General features: G+C 36.0%; 1 protein-coding gene across 1 annotated transcript in view; it reads right to left on the reverse strand.

Moving 5' to 3' along the window:
* Positions 1–579: 579 nt before the first annotated feature.
* LOC122800365 (radial spoke head 14 homolog) overlaps positions 580–19,719 on the reverse strand; it is a 355,258-nt gene continuing 336,118 nt past the window's right edge. The window contains exon 6 of the mRNA XM_044069814.1: positions 580–617. Within this exon, the coding sequence (XP_043925749.1) occupies positions 580–617 (38 nt within the window). The remainder of the gene's footprint in view (positions 618–19,719) is intronic.

Below are 19,719 nucleotides of genomic sequence, written 5' to 3' on the forward strand. Positions count from 1 at the left end.
ATAGTCAGCTATGTGTTAATTCACATCCAATGAAACTGTATTATGGCAAACAAATATTTTGGAAATGTAACATCCGTGAGTGCAATCAACATGTAGGAGTTCGAAGTGTGAATTGGTTTGAAGGTAGTAGGATTTCATTTACTACTGCCATACGATTTATGTACTGCTGGTCCACTGAACTGACTTCAATTACTTTTTGTGAAGAGCAATTGGATATGTCTGACAAAACTGTAATAGACTGGAGCAGTTACTTAAGAGAAGTATGTGTACTTGAAATGGAGGGCGAGTCTAAAAAGAAAATTGGTGGTCCTGGACACATTGTAGAAGTAGATGAAAGTTTGTTTACCAAAAGAAAAAGTAATGCTAGCCGTGTTTTACCACAACAATAGATTTTTGGGGGAATATGTCGCGAAACTAAAGAAACGTCCCTAGTCACTGTTCCTGATAGAAGTGCTTCAACTCTACTGATTAAAATCACAGAAAATATTGAAGAGGGCAGTACAATTTACACTGACTGGATTCTTACCTCCCTGAATTCATCTGGCGTGAAGCAAAAACAGCACAGAAAGACAACTGTTTTCAATCAATTCTTACAGTGATAGGTGTTAAATTTCCACCTCAAAAATTAAAATATCCAAATAATAATTAGGACTTGATAGTATACTGAATTACTTTCAAATACTGTTCTTAATATAACTATTTCATTAAAAATATTTACATAAATTAAAACTGTTGTGCCCTTCTTTTTTATAGCTGATATTCCATTTTGAAAAGGTTTGCAGTGTATTGGGATTTCCTTGTTTGATTGACGTGTTTTCTACGGTACACAGGCGGGAGGGGGTATGCTTATTAAAACCACTTGCAGTTTTCTACTTGCCATTTTCTTTTTATGTTGCGCCCTTCTTTTTATAGACGATATTCCATTCTGAAAAGGTTTGCAGTGTATTGGGATTTTCTTGTTTGATTGACGTGTTTTCTACCGTTCTACGGTACACAGGCGGGAAGGGGTATGCTTATTAAAACCACTTTCAGTTTTCTACTTGCCGTTTTCTTTTTATGTTGTGCCCTTCTTTTTATAGCCGATATTCCATTCTGAAAAGGTTTGCAGTGTATTGGGCTTTCCTTGTTTGATTGACGTGTTTTTTGTTGTACACAGGTGGGAGGGGTATGCTTATTAAAACCACTTGCAGTATTTTACTTGCCGTTTTCTTTCTGTGTGTTGTCTAAACATGCAGCGAGCAAACTTCTGAAAGATGTGGGGGGTGAAAAGTACTAACGTATTATGACAACCACGTACTGTCAGCATTCACAGCATTCTTGGCAACATGTTATTTAACTGGAAATGGAATGTTGCCGAGAATGCCTTGAATGCTAACAGTGTGTGGTTGCGATAATACGTAAGTGCCGAATTTTGTATTGTTCTAATGAGTCTCTCATAGAGATCAAAGTTGACACAGGTTCAAAGTGCAAATTTATATCAGCAGAAACATTTGCTAGACTATGTGCTGGTGAGAAGCTTGATTTGGCAAAGTGTGCAAAGCTTGTTGCTTATGGTAATGAAGAAATTCAAACCGAAGGTTCGGTAGTGCTTTCCTGTTATTCTGCTGGAAACAGCTATGACTTGCAATTTTACGTAGTCAAAAGGCATATACAGTCATTATTAGGCATCAGAGAAAGTTTGAAAATAGAACTACTTTCATTTAATAAGGATGTCCACCATGTAAGCTTGAAAGAAAACGGTTCTAATTTCGCCCTGTCTATTTTCTCTACCTATGCTGATCTTTTCAAAGGCAGACTAGGCAAACTCCCAGATGTGTACTCCATGAAGTTAGACCCACAGGTCACTCCAGTTGTCAGACCAGCCCAAAAAGTTCCAGTAGCTATGCAGAATAGACACAAGACGGAGCTAGATAAAATGGTGCAGCAGGATGTGATTTGTCCAGTTGATAAACCTACTGAATGGGTATCTTCCATGGCAGTAAACCAGACAACACATAAAACACAAAATCAGTGTGCCGCACAATCACAGCCCTTAAGGTGAAATAACATACCTAACACACTAGTAATAGGTGACACTATAGTCAGGCACACTGATGCCCCACTTACTAGGCTGGACAAGCAGAAGGTAACTGTTAGCTGCCTGTCGGAGGCAGAATCTGCCACATAGCATAAGCACTCAGGTCACTCCAGAACAAGTACAAATATGACTGTCATTGTTCATGTTGGTGTGAATGACCTGAGACGTACCTCCCTGCACTACATAAAAAGAGACATGGAAGAGCTCTCTGATCATGTAGCCCAGGCTGGTATGACCCTGACCGTGAGTAGCATCCTGCCCTCACCAAGAATGATACAGCAGTACAAAGAAAATGCAGAGATGTATCCACCGTCAGTTACTGCATCATCTCCTCCAAAATGACCTACTAGTGGACTGCCAATATGGTTTTAGACCTTACCATAGTACTACAACTGCTCTTCTATCCTTTACAGACTGCATTAATAAAAATAGCAATACTAACCAGCTATCTTCTGCCCTTTTCGTAGACCACTCAAAGGCCTTTGATATGGTTAACCACCAACTATTGACAGGGATATTTAAATCACTTTCTCTTGATTCTAAATTAGTACAATGGTTCCAATCCTATCTGGAAAACACAAAACAAGCAGTCCTGTGGGACAATAAACTATCCTCTCAGCTTCCAGTCACCCTTGGAGTTCCACAAGGATCAGTTCTTGGACCACTCCTTTTTACTATTTTCATTAATGATCTGAAAACTTCCCTTCCCTAAGCTACATGCATACAATATGCCGATGATTCAACTCTGATATGTGCCGCAGAACTACAATCCAATACACAAACAGTCTTTACCCAAGTAGAAAACTGGTTCCATCAAAGATGCCTCCTCCTTAACCCAAAAAAAACTAAATTATTACTTTTTACTCCTACACAGACATCCCCCCTATAAATCTCATAGTTACATCTAATAATGGCACAGAAATTGCTCCCGACACCACCACCAAACTCCTGGGTGTAACTATTGACAACAATCTCAACTTTAACACACACACATAAATGCAACTATTAAATCAGTTAATAGAAAACTTTGAATCCTTTACAGAATCAAGCCCTTTCTCACAGCCTCAGCTAAGATTTCCATTGCTCAGACCCACCTCATTTCCACCCTTCTCTACGCCTACCCTATCCAAAAGCAACCTGAATAACTAGCAACCTCCTACAACAACATAGCCAAATTTGCCACTGGTGCCCCCTTTCATACCCACCATTGCCATAATCTTAAACGTCTAGGATGGCTGGAAGTTCACAACCAAATACTTTTCCAGCAACTAACTTTTATCCACAAGATCGTACATCATCCGACAAATACTCCCATACTCTGTAACCTCTTTAACTCCTATAAAAAATTACTAACCCTAAGAGCCGCAAAAAAGCTACAAGTAGCCACCATAAAATCCAACAACAAATCCGGTCACTGTCTGTTCTCAAATGCAGTGGGCAATATTTGGAACAAACTTCCAAGAGAAATAACATCCCTGACTTCTACCAACCTTTTCAAGAAACAATTGAAAATCTTCATTAAAAACCAATGGCTCTGCCCCTGCTCTAATCCTGACTGATACTAATTCTCCTATTTGTCTAAATATTCTTAAACTAAAAACTTTTTTTCTGATATTTTCTCTGTGCTCCACACTGTCCTTGAATCAAAAAAAATGTTTTTTGTCTGACTGCTTTATTGACTGCCCTGCTGTCCTGAGGAAACTCATGTACAGTAGATGTTTTTTTTTTTATTATTTTATTTCTTAATACAACTGTAATATAACAATCTGTCGTCTATGTGTAACCTATAACTGATTTTTTAAAATTTTTGCTAAGCTGTTGCTATACTTATGTAAATTGTTTGTGTTTTACCACTGTTTTTGTGGACTCTATGTATGTATAAAATTTTTGTCTCGGAGATTTTCTCCTCGGGCCTCTACTGAAAATGGACATATATCCAGTTAGACTAGCCCAGGCAACAAATGTAAAATAAATAAATAAATAAAAATAAGAAAATGATCAATTTCAACAATTGGTTAAGCTTCTGGTGTCATTCAAAGGGGATCCAGTGTCTGTCAGCCTGGGACGACATGCTCGACAAGCTGCGTTGCTTCGCAAGAGACGGCTTGCACTTGTCAACCCTAGGCTTTTGAATACTGGCCAAGGTTCTTGCTGCCCCCATAGTGCCTTTTTTAGGCAAGGCTCAAAAGTCAAACCCACCTTCGTAAATAGCATAATTAACAAAATACTGAGAGTTATGCTACTCAATGCCAGGAGTTTAAATCTCAAAATGCACACGCTCAAAGCACTCCTCAGTATGGAGAACATTGACATCTGTGCAGTAACTGAAACCTGGTTCAAAGCTCCAGACAGCACCCCAGCACTACCAGGCTATAACTCATTCCACACGTTATGGCCACAGAACACGGACGGAAACACAAAAGGAGGGGGTGTATCCATATTCATCAAGGATACCTTAGTGGAGCAGCATGATACCTCTGAGATCATCCATGTGCAACTAACATCTGGAAATCTGCAATGCAAATTGTGGCCTGCTACAGATCACCCTCCATGACCCAGGACCACCACTCCACCTTTCTGGAAACAGTGGAAAACATGAAGGTCCTACCAAACACCCTGATATTGGGCGATTTCAATTACCCTACCATTCACTGGGAAAACTATTCGAGTACAAATTCCCAGGCCCAGTGCTTCCTGGAATTCATCAACTCAAACACCCTGGATCAGCTGGTAAACTCTCCTAACAGAGGTGAAAACATATTGGACCTGGTCATCACCAACATGGGCGACAGGTGTTCCACACCGGAGGTCAACCTGTCACTGGTTAGATCAGACTATAAACTAATCACTCTGGATGTCCACACCCCACAACCACCTCCAACTAAGGAAGCCACAGTAAAAAACTTTTCTAAAGCAAACTTCACCTTACTTAAGACAGAGGTGGTAAGATTCACTGCCCCCACGCTAAAGGATAACGCTGCCCAAGATGCAGAAACCTTTACAAATGCACTCTATGAGCACCTACAAGGATGCATGGATCGTGCCATCCCTAGCAAAACCAAGACTCACTCCTCTAAGAGAAGGAAACCAGTTTGGTGGACCCCTGCAATAAACAGGCTATACAATGGAAGGAGGAAACTAGTTCAGAAAAAAAGCAAATCCCAAGAAGGAAAGGCATCCCTGATCAGTATCAGTAAGAAACTGAGGTCCCTCATGAAATCACCCAAGGCTAACTTCGAAAGAAAAATAGCCAAGGATTCAAAAGATAACCACAAAGCCTTCTTTAGCTATGTTAAGAATCTAAGTGGCAACTCGCAGATATGCACTGAACTAGTGCAAAATAGCACAAAATATACTAATCCTACTGATATCGCCAACATCCTGGCAGATAGGTTCAGTGCAAACTTCACCCCCCCCTCACCTACAAAAGGGCCCACAACAATACTGGAAAAGTGTAGTGTCCCAACAATCACAGAAGCACAGGTGAAAACTCCCTTTCAAAAGCCAAAAACACAGCGTCAATGGGACCAGATGGTGCCCCAGGCTAGGTCTTGCATGAACTCCAGAACAAAATAACTCCCCACCTAAACACGCTGTTCAGCCTCAACCTCTCCACAGAATGGTGCACAGCAACAGCTATTCCTCTACACAAAGGAGGGGCCACAAATGACCCTGGTAACTATCGCCCCATAAGCCTGACTAGCCTGGTCTGCAAGGCTATGGAGCGCATCATCATGGAACTCATTAACAAAGACATTGGGAACCTCCAAACACTTGAGCCAACCCAGTCCGGCTTTGTTAAGGGCAGATCATGCCTACTAAACCTGGTTAACTTCTTCGAGACAGTCACCAAGGCCACCGACGAGGGAAAGGTGGTTCACACAGCCTACCTTGACCTCACCAAGGCTTTCGACACCATTCTCCACTCGGGTATTACAGAAAAACTCACCAGCCTGAACATAAACCCCTACGTCACAAGATGGGTTGACAACTGGCTTACAGATAGAACTCACATGGTAAGAATAGCGGGCTCCAGGTCCGACTCTAAACCAGTTACAAGTGGTGTCCCGCAATTCTCGGTCCTGGGACCCCTACTGTTCGGCATATACTTCTCAGAAGTACAGGCAAACACAGGAGGACTATTGCTAGCCAATTTCTCCAATGACTGCAAACTGGGAGCCATAACTTGACTCTCCAGCTGACACGGACATCCTCCAAAAGGGCCTTACTGAGACGGAAACCTGTTGTCAAAGTCATGGCCTCAAGCTAAATGCCAAAAGATGCATAGTCATCCCATTTGGGAAAAACAAAACACCCACAAATTACCACACAGGTGGCAGCCCCCTTAATACAGAAGAGGTAATACGAGATCTGGGGACCCAGGTAGATAGTAATCTCTCCTTTGACAATCATATTGCCAAAGTAGTTAGGAAATCCTTCTATGTGACCCATCTAATTACTAAAGGGTTCACATCTAGAAATAAAGAGGTTATAGTGCTCCTCTATTCGTCACTCATTAGACCCATCATAGAATACAATGCCCCATTTGGGATGTACCTCACTTCCAACAGCTGGAAAGACCACAAATGTACCTCACCAAGAGGATTACTGATCTCAAACATATGTCCTATGCAGCCCGACTGAAAAAACTCTGGCTGTACTCAGTGGCATATCGCTTACTCAGAGGTGATCTCTGCCTGACTTACAAAGCCATGTCCAACTAAGAATTGATGGACATGCTCCACCTAAAGAAATCTAAGTCACTGCGAGCCACAAGCTCTTGTGAGCTAAACCTCGCCACAACAATAAATAGAACATGCTGGAGGGATAGATTCCTGTCACAGAGACTCCCCATGCTTTGGAACCAAATTCCAAATTACATCAGGCAGAGCCTCTCACTAACACTCTTCAAGAGAAACCTTGACGAGTGGATGGGTAACAGAAAATACACCCCTGGGATCACTTCATTGACTCTGCTTGACAGAGGATCAGTTAATTAATCAATGGGGCAGTGAAAGCAGACACACTCTGGCTAGGCTTATAATTGCCCTCGGGCAGATAGCCTAGTACCTACCTATGAACCTAGTAGCTCATAAGAAAAGCTCACATGATATCAGAATATGTACTAATCCAAGAGATTTAAACAAAGCACTAAAAAGACCTCATCATCCAATGCGTAGTTGAAGAAGTCACTGCTTTTATGCCAAATGCTACCGTATTTTCTGTCTTAGATGCAAAAATGTATTTTGCTTTACAAAAATCCTCACTGATAACCACTTTCAGTACTCCTTTTGGCAGGTACTTTTTTGAGAATGCCATTTGGAATTAATTCTGCCAGTGAAGTCTTCCAGTGTGCCATGGAACAAATGTTTTCTGGTTATCCATGTGTTATTATAGCAGATGATATTCTAGTAGGAGGTAATGGTGAAGCTGAGCATGACAGAAACCTCTAGAAAGTTCTAGAAAGAGCACATGAAGTGAATTTTTAACTGAATCCTCAGAAATGCAAATTCAGGCTATGAGAAGTTACTTATGTTGGTCATTTGTTTACCAGTTCAGGCTTACAACTGGATCCTTCCAAGCAAACAGGTATTCTTGAGATGACAGCTCCAGACAAAGTTCAAGCCCTACAATGTTTTCTTGGCATGGTTAACTACCTAGGCAAGTTCATTCCAGACTTCAGCCAACTTTCAGCACCGCTTAGAGAGCTGACATGCAAAGATGTATCCTGGTCTTGGTCAGAACACCACCAAAGAGTATATGATGTCCTGAAACAGAGAATTGTCAGTCCATCTACTTTAAGATACTATGATGTTCACAAACCAGTTACTCTTTGCTGTGATGCTTTGAAATTTGATCTTGGTGCAGTCATTTTTCAAGAGGGTAGACCAGTAGCCTATGCGTCCAGAACTCTTGTGCAAACTGAAATGCAGTATGCGCAGATAAAGAGTTCTTGGCAAATGTGTTTACATGTTCGAAGTTCTATGATTATATTTATGGTTGGCCTGCTATTCAGATTGAAAATGATCATCAACTTCTAGTCACTATTTTGAGAAAGCCTATGCCTACAGCTCTTGCCAGATTACAATGCATGATGTTGAAATCACAAACATATAATTTCAGTCTTCTCTACACAAAAGACAAACTTCTTTATCTTGCTGATACATTATCCAGATCACCCAGAAATACCAGTAAACAACATGAAAATGAGAAACTTGATTTTGAAGTCATGGAAGTGAGAAATATTTCTTCCACACATCTTGATGAGCTTAGAAGTCATACGAAAAAGGTCCCCTGCATGGAAGTGATTGCACGGCTCAACACAACATGAACAGACCAAAAATAAGAGCCAGCAACCATGAGCTGTGTGTGGAATATATTGAAATACAAGAAATAACAGACTGGTTTCGGCTAAGGACTTAACCTAGCCTTCATCAGTTGTTAAAATTGCATGACATCTTGTACTCCTTATGTATAAGTTCAAAAAATTGATCAAAAATTCTGATTGGTGAGCTCATAAATATTCATTCAAGCCAGACTGGAACAATCCACCTAACTTTACAATCCACTTTTTCTCTTTGGCATTTAGTTTGGTGTGCCAACCAGTTTTATTTATTCTACTATCTGATATTCTATCAATAATAGAAAAATGAAATGTTGCTGTGGTGTGTTTTAAAGTGTGTTTATATAGGGCATTACTTATTCTTTTGCATTTAATATCACTCAGATGTTCAGAAATGCATAGCCTGAGGGATCTGGATGTCTGTCCTGTATAATATCCATGGCAGCTGCAGGTGGCCAAGTATATGATCCAGTCTGTGCAACAATTTGCATAAAGCCTGATGTCAAATACTGTACTGCAGTTGCTGCTGGGAAATTGTTTGGTCTTCAACACGTTTACAGTGGCTGCAGTGGCCACATGGCATGCAATCCACTAACTTGTCCCCAGAGACGGTAGTCTGGATCATATGTTGATGTGTAAATTGATGATGGATGCTTGTAATGATTGAAGTAAGATCCCAAGTTCTTCCCTTTCCTAAATGAAAACTGACATGCATCAGCCAAGTGTTGTGACAGAAAATTGTCTGCTAGAAGTATATTCCAATGTCTACTGATGGCATCAGTAAGCCTACTAGTGTTCCTACCATATGTAGCAGTGAACCGTAAAGTGTTGTTTTTATTTTGTGATTTGTGTTTGTATTTAAGAAGATCCCCTCTATCCAAATTGGTGGCATAATTACTTGCTGTTTTGGCCCATGCTGTAGCCTCTTTCCTGAAACCTATGAACCAGATCTTTACGAAAAAAATTCAAAAGTGTTTTCGTCTGAACAGCTACGTTTCATCCTAATAAATTGAGACTTGGAAATATTTTTGGTAATATGGCCTGGATGAAAGCTGGATGCATGGAGTAAGGTGTCATATTCTGGGTATTTACAAAATACCTCAGTGTGTAGGGTGTTGTCATCATTCCTGCATATAACTACGTCCAAATAAATAATCCTATGTGAATGATGATTAATTGTAAATTGTAAACCCTATTTGTTATCATTGAGATACCCCACAAATTCCATGAGGTATTCAACATCAGACCTCCACACCATCCAGCAATGATCCAGATACCTGGCGCCATATATTGATTTCCCCCAAGTAGATGTCATGTGAAACATCATAAATAATCTGTTCCTCTATGTAAGCCATGTACAGATCTGCATATATGGGGGCAAAGGATGCTCCCATTGCAGTACCTCGTACCTGAAGGTAACATTGATGGCCATAGAAGAAAACATTCTTGGTGAGAACGTGTTCCATCAGACAAATAAGGAAAGGATTGAAGCCAGGGTTATAGAAATCTGATTTTTGCAGCCAGTATTCAAAGGCATCGAGCCCAGCCCAGTGCGGTATAATCATATATAATGCACAGACATCTAATGTACATAACAACCAATGATCCTCAATTTGCATATCATTTATTATATCCAAGAATTCTGTGGTATATTGGATTCTAGATCTAACCCATCTCAATAATGGTTTAAGATATTGAGTTAGGAAATCTGACAGTGGTTCAGTCAAAGAACCATTGCCAGCCACAATGGGTCTACCTGGAGGATTGTAAAGGTCTTTGTGGATCTTCGGTAAAAAATATACATAAAGGTTACCCCTTTAGCCAAGTAGGCTTTAAATAGATTGAGGTGCCAAACATTGCATCTTAGCACTTTCATATTTCTATAAAGTTGCTGAAATAGCTTATCACAATAAAGTTGTGGATTATCCCACACCCAAACGTAATAACAGCATGGTCCCTTTAGGCCTCACAAGAGGGCATTCAGAAAACATCGAAAAAATAAAAAGCATAGAGGGACTGATGGAAGTTCTAACAAACAAGTAAACACTGGCTGCAGGACCAATGCATTAAACATTTCTGATGTAACACTATCTGATTCACTCAAATGCATTCAACATTTCTGATGTAACATTATCTGATTCACTCAAATGCATTAAACATTTCTGATGTAACACTATCTGATTCACTCAAATGCATTAAACATTTCTGATGTAACACTATCTGATTCACTCAAATGCATTAAACATTTCTGATGTAACACTATCTGATTCACTCAAATGCATTAAACATTTCTGATGTAACACTACCTGATTCACTCAAATGCATTAAACATTTCTGATGTAACACTACCTGATTCACTCAAATGCATTAAACATTTCTGATGTAACACTACCTGATTCACTCAAATGCATTAAACATTTCTGATGTAACACTACCTGATTCACTCAAATGCATTAAACATTTCTGATGTAACACTACCTGATTCACTCAAATGCATTAAACATTTCTGATGTAACACTACCTGATTCACTCAAATGCATTAAACATTTCTGATGTAACACTACCTGATTCACTCAAATGCATTAAACATTTCTGATGTAACACTACCTGATTCACTCAAATGCATTAAACATTTCTGATGTAACACTACCTGATTCACTCAAATGCATTAAACATTTCTGATGTAACACTATCTGATTCACTCAAATGCATTAAACATTTCTGATGTAACACTATCTGATTCACTCAAATGCATTAAACATTTCTGATGTAACACTATCTGATTCACTCAAATGCATTAAACATTTCTGATGTAACACTACCTGATTCACTCAAATGCATTAAACATTTCTGATGTAACACTACCTGATTCACTCAAATGCATTAAACATTTCTGATGTAACACTACCTGATTCACTCAAATGCATTAAACATTTCTGATGTAACACTACCTGATTCACTCAAATGCATTAAACATTTCTGATGTAACACTACCTGATTCACTCAAATGCATTAAACATTTCTGATGTAACACTACCTGATTCACTCAAATGCATTAAACATTTCTGATGTAACACTACCTGATTCACTCAAATGCATTAAACATTTCTGATGTAACACTACCTGATTCACTCAAATGCATTAAACATTTCTGATGTAACACTACCTGATTCACTCAAATGCATTAAACATTTCTGATGTAACACTATCTGATTCACTCAAATGCATTAAACATTTCTGATGTAACACTATCTGATTCACTCAAATGCATTAAACATTTCTGATGTAACACTATCTGATTCACTCAAATGCATTAAACATTTCTGATGTAACACTATCTGATTCACTCAAATGCATTAAACATTTCTGATGTAACACTATCTGATTCACTCAAATGCATTAAACATTTCTGATGTAACACTATCTGATTCACTCAAATGCATTAAACATTTCTGATGTAACACTATCTGATTCACTCAAATGCATTAAACATTTCTGATGTAACACTATCTGATTCACTCAAATGCATTAAACATTTCTGATGTAACACTATCTGATTCACTCAAATGCATTAAACATTTCTGATGTAACACTATCTGATTCACTCAAATGCATTAAACATTTCTGATGTAACACTATCTGATTCACTCAAATGCATTAAACATTTCTGAGGTAACACTATCTGATTCACTCAAATGCATTAAAAATTTCTGATGTAACACCATCTGATTCACTCAAATGTATTAAACATTTCTGATGTAACACCATCTGATTCACTCAAATGCATTAAACATTTCTGATGTAACACCATCTGATTCACTCAAATGCATTAAACATTTCTGATGTAACACTATCTGATTCACTCAAATGCATTAAACATTTCTGATGTAACACTATCTGATTCACTCAAATGCATTAAACATTTCTGATGTAACACTATCTGATTCACTCAAATGCATTAAACATTTCTGATGTAACACTATCTGATTCACTCAAATGCATTAAACATTTCTGATGTAACACTATCTGATTCACTCAAATGCATTAAACATTTCTGATGTAACACTATCTGATTCACTCAAATGCATTAAACATTTCTGATGTAACACTATCTGATTCACTCAAATGCATTAAACATTTCTGATGTAACACTATCTGATTCACTCAAATGCATTAAACATTTCTGATGTAACACTATCTGATTCACTCAAATGCATTAAACATTTCTGATGTAACACTATCTGATTCACTCAAATGCATTAAACATTTCTGATGTAACACTATCTGATTCACTCAAATGCATTAAACATTTCTGATGTAACACTATCTGATTCACTCAAATGCATTAAACATTTCTGATGTAACACTATCTGATTCACTCAAATGCATTAAACATTTCTGATGTAACACTATCTGATTCACTCAAATGCATTAAACATTTCTGATGTAACACTATCTGATTCACTCAAATGCATTAAACATTTCTGATGTAACACTATCTGATTCACTCAAATGCATTAAACATTTCTGATGTAACACTACCTGATTCACTCAAATGCATTAAACATTTCTGATGTAACACTACCTGATTCACTCAAATGCATTAAACATTTCTGATGTAACACTACCTGATTCACTCAAATGCATTAAACATTTCTGATGTAACACTATCTGATTCACTCAAATGCATTAAACATTTCTGATGTAACACTATCTGATTCACTCAAATGCATTAAACATTTCTGATGTAACACTATCTGATTCACTCAAATGCATTAAACATTTCTGATGTAACACTATCTGATTCACTCAAATGCATTAAACATTTCTGATGTAACACTATCTGATTCACTCAAATGCATTAAACATTTCTGATGTAACACTATCTGATTCACTCAAATGCATTAAACATTTCTGATGTAACACTATCTGATTCACTCAAATGCATTAAACATTTCTGATGTAACACTATCTGATTCACTCAAATGCATTAAACATTTCTGATGTAACACTATCTGATTCACTCAAATGCATTAAACATTTCTGATGTAACACTATCTGATTCACTCAAATGCATTAAACATTTCTGATGTAACACTATCTGATTCACTCAAATGCATTAAACATTTCTGATGTAACACTATCTGATTCACTCAAATGCATTAAACATTTCTGATGTAACACTATCTGATTCACTCAAATGCATTAAACATTTCTGATGTAACACTATCTGATTCACTCAAATGCATTAAACATTTCTGATGTAACACTATCTGATTCACTCAAATGCATTAAACATTTCTGATGTAACACTATCTGATTCACTCAAATGCATTAAACATTTCTGATGTAACACTATCTGATTCACTCAAATGCATTAAACATTTCTGATGTAACACTATCTGATTCACTCAAATGCATTAAACATTTCTGATGTAACACTATCTGATTCACTCAAATGCATTAAACATTTCTGATGTAACACTATCTGATTCACTCAAATGCATTAAACATTTCTGATGTAACACTATCTGATTCACTCAAATGCATTAAACATTTCTGATGTAACACTATCTGATTCACTCAAATGCATTAAACATTTCTGATGTAACACTATCTGATTCACTCAAATGCATTAAACATTTCTGATGTAACACTATCTGATTCACTCAAATGCATTAAACATTTCTGATGTAACACTATCTGATTCACTCAAATGCATTAAACATTTCTGATGTAACACTATCTGATTCACTCAAATGCATTAAACATTTCTGATGTAACACTACCTGATTCACTCAAATGCATTAAACATTTCTGATGTAACACTACCTGATTCACTCAAATGCATTAAACATTTCTGATGTAACACTATCTGATTCACTCAAATGCATTAAACATTTCTGATGTAACACTATCTGATTCACTCAAATGCATTAAACATTTCTGATGTAACACTATCTGATTCACTCAAATGCATTAAACATTTCTGATGTAACACCATCTGATTCACTCAAATGCATTAAACATTTCTGATGTAACACCATCTGATTCACTCAAATGCATTAAACATTTCTGATGTAACACTATCTGATTCACTCAAATGCATTAAACATTTCTGATGTAACACTATCTGATTCACTCAAATGCATTAAACATTTCTGATGTAACACTATCTGATTCACTCAAATGCATTAAACATTTCTGATGTAACACTATCTGATTCACTCAAATGCATTAAACATTTCTGATGTAACACTATCTGATTCACTCAAATGCATTAAACATTTCTGATGTAACACTATCTGATTCACTCAAATGCATTAAACATTTCTGATGTAACACTACCTGATTCACTCAAATGCATTAAACATTTCTGATGTAACACTATCTGATTCACTCAAATGCATTAAACATTTCTGATGTAACACTATCTGATTCACTCAAATGCATTAAACATTTCTGATGTAACACTATCTGATTCACTCAAATGCATTAAACATTTCTGATGTAACACTATCTGATTCACTCAAATGCATTAAACATTTCTGATGTAACACTATCTGATTCACTCAAATGCATTAAACATTTCTGATGTAACACTATCTGATTCACTCAAATGCATTAAACATTTCTGATGTAACACTATCTGATTCACTCAAATGCATTAAACATTTCTGATGTAACACTATCTGATTCACTCAAATGCATTAAACATTTCTGATGTAACACTATCTGATTCACTCAAATGCATTAAACATTTCTGATGTAACACCATCTGATTCACTCAAATGCATTAAACATTTCTGGTGTAACACCATCTGATTCACTCAAATGCATTACACATTTCTGATGTAACACTATCTGATTCACTCAAATGCATTACACATTTCTGATGTAACACTATCTGATTCACTCAAATGCATTAAACATTTCTGATGTAACACTATCTGATTCACTCAAATGCATTAAACATTTCTGATGTAACACTATCTGATTCACTCAAATGCATTAAACATTTCTGATGTAACACTATCTGATTCACTCAAATGCATTAAACATTTCTGATGTAACACTATCTGATTCACTCAAATGCATTAAACATTTCTGATGTAACACTATCTGATTCACTCAAATGCATTAAACATTTCTGATGTAACACTATCTGATTCACTCAAATGCATTAAACATTTCTGATGTAACACCATCTGATTCACTCAAATGCATTAAACATTTCTGATGTAACACCATCTGATTCACTCAAATGCATTAAACATTTCTGATGTAACACCATCTGATTCACTCAAATGCATTAAACATTTCTGATGTAACACTATCTGATTCACTCAAATGCATTAAACATTTCTGATGTAACACTATCTGATTCACTCAAATGCATTAAACATTTCTGATGTAACACTATCTGATTCACTCAAATGCATTAAACATTTCTGATGTAACACTATCTGATTCACTCAAATGCATTAAACATTTCTGATGTAACACTATCTGATTCACTCAAATGCATTAAACATTTCTGATGTAACACTATCTGATTCACTCAAATGCATTAAACATTTCTGATGTAACACTATCTGATTCACTCAAATGCATTAAACATTTCTGATGTAACACTATCTGATTCACTCAAATGCATTAAACATTTCTGATGTAACACTATCTGATTCACTCAAATGCATTAAACATTTCTGATGTAACACTATCTGATTCACTCAAATGCATTAAACATTTCTGATGTAACACCATCTGATTCACTCAAATGCATTAAACATTTCTGATGTAACACTATCTGATTCACTCAAATGCATTAAACATTTCTGATGTAACACTATCTGATTCACTCAAATGCATTAAACATTTCTGATGTAACACTATCTGATTCACTCAAATGCATTAAACATTTCTGATGTAACACTATCTGATTCACTCAAATGCATTAAACATTTCTGATGTAACACTATCTGATTCACTCAAATGCATTAAACATTTCTGATGTAACACTATCTGATTCACTCAAATGCATTAAACATTTCTGATGTAACACTATCTGATTCACTCAAATGCATTAAACATTTCTGATGTAACACTATCTGATTCACTCAAATGCATTAAACATTTCTGATGTAACACTATCTGATTCACTCAAATGCATTAAACATTTCTGATGTAACACTATCTGATTCACTCAAATGCATTAAACATTTCTGATGTAACACTATCTGATTCACTCAAATGCATTAAACATTTCTGATGTAACACTATCTGATTCACTCAAATGCATTAAACATTTCTGATGTAACACTATCTGATTCACTCAAATGCATTAAAAATTTCTGATGTAACACCATCTGATTCACTCAAATGCATTAAACATTTCTGATGTAACACTATCTGATTCACTCAAATGCATTAAACATTTCTGATGTAACACCATCTGATTCACTCAAATGCATTAAACATTTCTGATGTAACACCATCTGATTCACTCAAATGCATTAAACATTTCTGATGTAACACCATCTGATTCACTCAAATGCATTAAACATTTCTGATGTAACACTATCTGATTCACTCAAATGCATTAAACATTTCTGATGTAACACTATCTGATTCACTCAAATGCATTAAACATTTCTGATGTAACACTATCTGATTCACTCAAATGCATTAAACATTTCTGATGTAACACTATCTGATTCACTCAAATGCATTAAACATTTCTGATGTAACACTATCTGATTCACTCAAATGCATTAAACATTTCTGATGTAACACTATCTGATTCACTCAAATGCATTAAACATTTCTGATGTAACACTATCTGATTCACTCAAATGCATTAAACATTTCTGATGTAACACTATCTGATTCACTCAAATGCATTAAACATTTCTGATGTAACACTATCTGATTCACTCAAATGCATTAAACATTTCTGATGTAACACTATCTGATTCACTCAAATGCATTAAACATTTCTGATGTAACACTATCTGATTCACTCAAATGCATTAAACATTTCTGATGTAACACTATCTGATTCACTCAAATGCATTAAACATTTCTGATGTAACACTATCTGATTCACTCAAATGCATTAAACATTTCTGATGTAACACTATCTGATTCACTCAAATGCATTAAACATTTCTGATGTAACACTATCTGATTCACTCAAATGCATTAAACATTTCTGATGTAACACTATCTGATTCACTCAAAGGCATTAAAAATTTCTGATGTAACACCATCTGATTCACTCAAATGCATTAAACATTTCTGATGTAACACCATCTGATTCACTCAAATGCATTAAACATTTCTGATGTAACACCATCTGATTCACTGAAATGCATTAAACATTTCTGATGTAACACCATCTGATTCACTCAAATGCATTACACATTTCTGATGTAACACTATCTGATTCACTCAAATGCATTACACATTTCTGATGTAACACTATCTGATTCACTCAAATGCATTACACATTTCTGATGTAACACTATCTGATTCACTCAAATGCATTACACATTTCTGATGTAACACTATCTGATTCACTCAAATGCATTAAACATTTCTGATGTAACACTATCTGATTCACTCAAATGCATTAAACATTTCTGATGTAACACTATCTGATTCACTCAAATGCATTAAACATTTCTGATGTAACACTATCTGATTCACTCAAATGCATTAAACATTTCTGATGTAACACTATCTGATTCACTCAAATGCATTAAACATTTCTGATGTAACACTATCTGATTCACTCAAATGCATTAAACATTTCTGATGTAACACTATCTGATTCACTCAAATGCATTAAACATTTCTGATGTAACACTATCTGATTCACTCAAATGCATTAAACATTTCTGAGGTAACACTATCTGATTCACTCAAATGCATTAAAAATTTCTGATGTAACACCATCTGATTCACTCAAATGCATTAAACATTTCTGATGTAACACTATCTGATTCACTCAAATGCATTAAACATTTCTGATGTAACACTATCTGATTCACTCAAATGCATTAAACATTTCTGATGTAACACTATCTGATTCACTCAAATGCATTAAACATTTCTGATGTAACACTATCTGATTCACTCAAATGCATTAAACATTTCTGATGTAACACCATCTGATTCACTGAAATGCATTAAACATTTCTGATGTAACACTATCTGATTCACTCAAATGCATTAAACATTTCTGATGTAACACCATCTGATTCACTCAAATGCATTAAACATTTCTGATGTAACACCATCTGATTCACTCAAATGCATTAAACATTTCTGATGTAACACCATCTGATTCACTCAAATGCATTAAACATTTCTGATGTAACACCATCTGATTCACTCAAATGCATTAAACATTTCTGATGTAACACCATCTGATTCACTCAAATGCATTAAACATTTCTGATGTAACACCATCTGATTCACTCAAATGCATTAAACATTTCTGATGTAACACCATCTGATTCACTCAAATGCATTAAACATTTCTGATGTAACACCATCTGATTCACTCAAATGCATTAAACATTTCTGATGTAACACCATCTGATTCACTCAAATGCATTAAACATTTCTGATGTAACACTATCTGATTCACTCAAATGCATTAAACATTTCTGATGTAACACTATCTGATTCACTCAAATGCATTAAACATTTCTGATGTAACACTATCTGATTCACTCAAATGCATTAAACATTTCTGATGTAACACTATCTGATTCACTCAAATGCATTAAACATTTCTGATGTAACACCATCTGATTCACTCAAATGCATTAAACATTTCTGATGTAACACCATCTGATTCACTCAAATGCATTAAACATTTCTGATGTAACACCATCTGATTCACTCAAATGCATTAAACATTTCTGATGTAACACCATCTGATTCACTCAAATGCATTAAACATTTCTGATGTAACACTATCTGATTCACTCAAATGCATTAAACATTTCTGATGTAACACCATCTGATTCACTCAAATGCATTAAACATTTCTGATGTAACACCATCTGATTCACTCAAATGCATTAAACATTTCTGATGTAACACTATCTGATTCACTCAAATGCATTAAACATTTCTGATGTAACACTATCTGATTCACTCAAATGCATTAAACATTTCTGATGTAACACTATCTGATTCACTCGAATGCATTAAACATTCCTGATGTAACACCATCTGATTCACTCGAATGCATTAAACATTTCTGATGTAACACTATCTGATT

Source organism: Protopterus annectens, chromosome 4.part0 (assembly GCF_019279795.1).
Source record: "Protopterus annectens isolate FY-2018-M chromosome 4.part0, PAN1.0, whole genome shotgun sequence".
In the NCBI taxonomy this organism is placed as follows: domain Eukaryota; kingdom Metazoa; phylum Chordata; order Ceratodontiformes; family Protopteridae; genus Protopterus; species Protopterus annectens.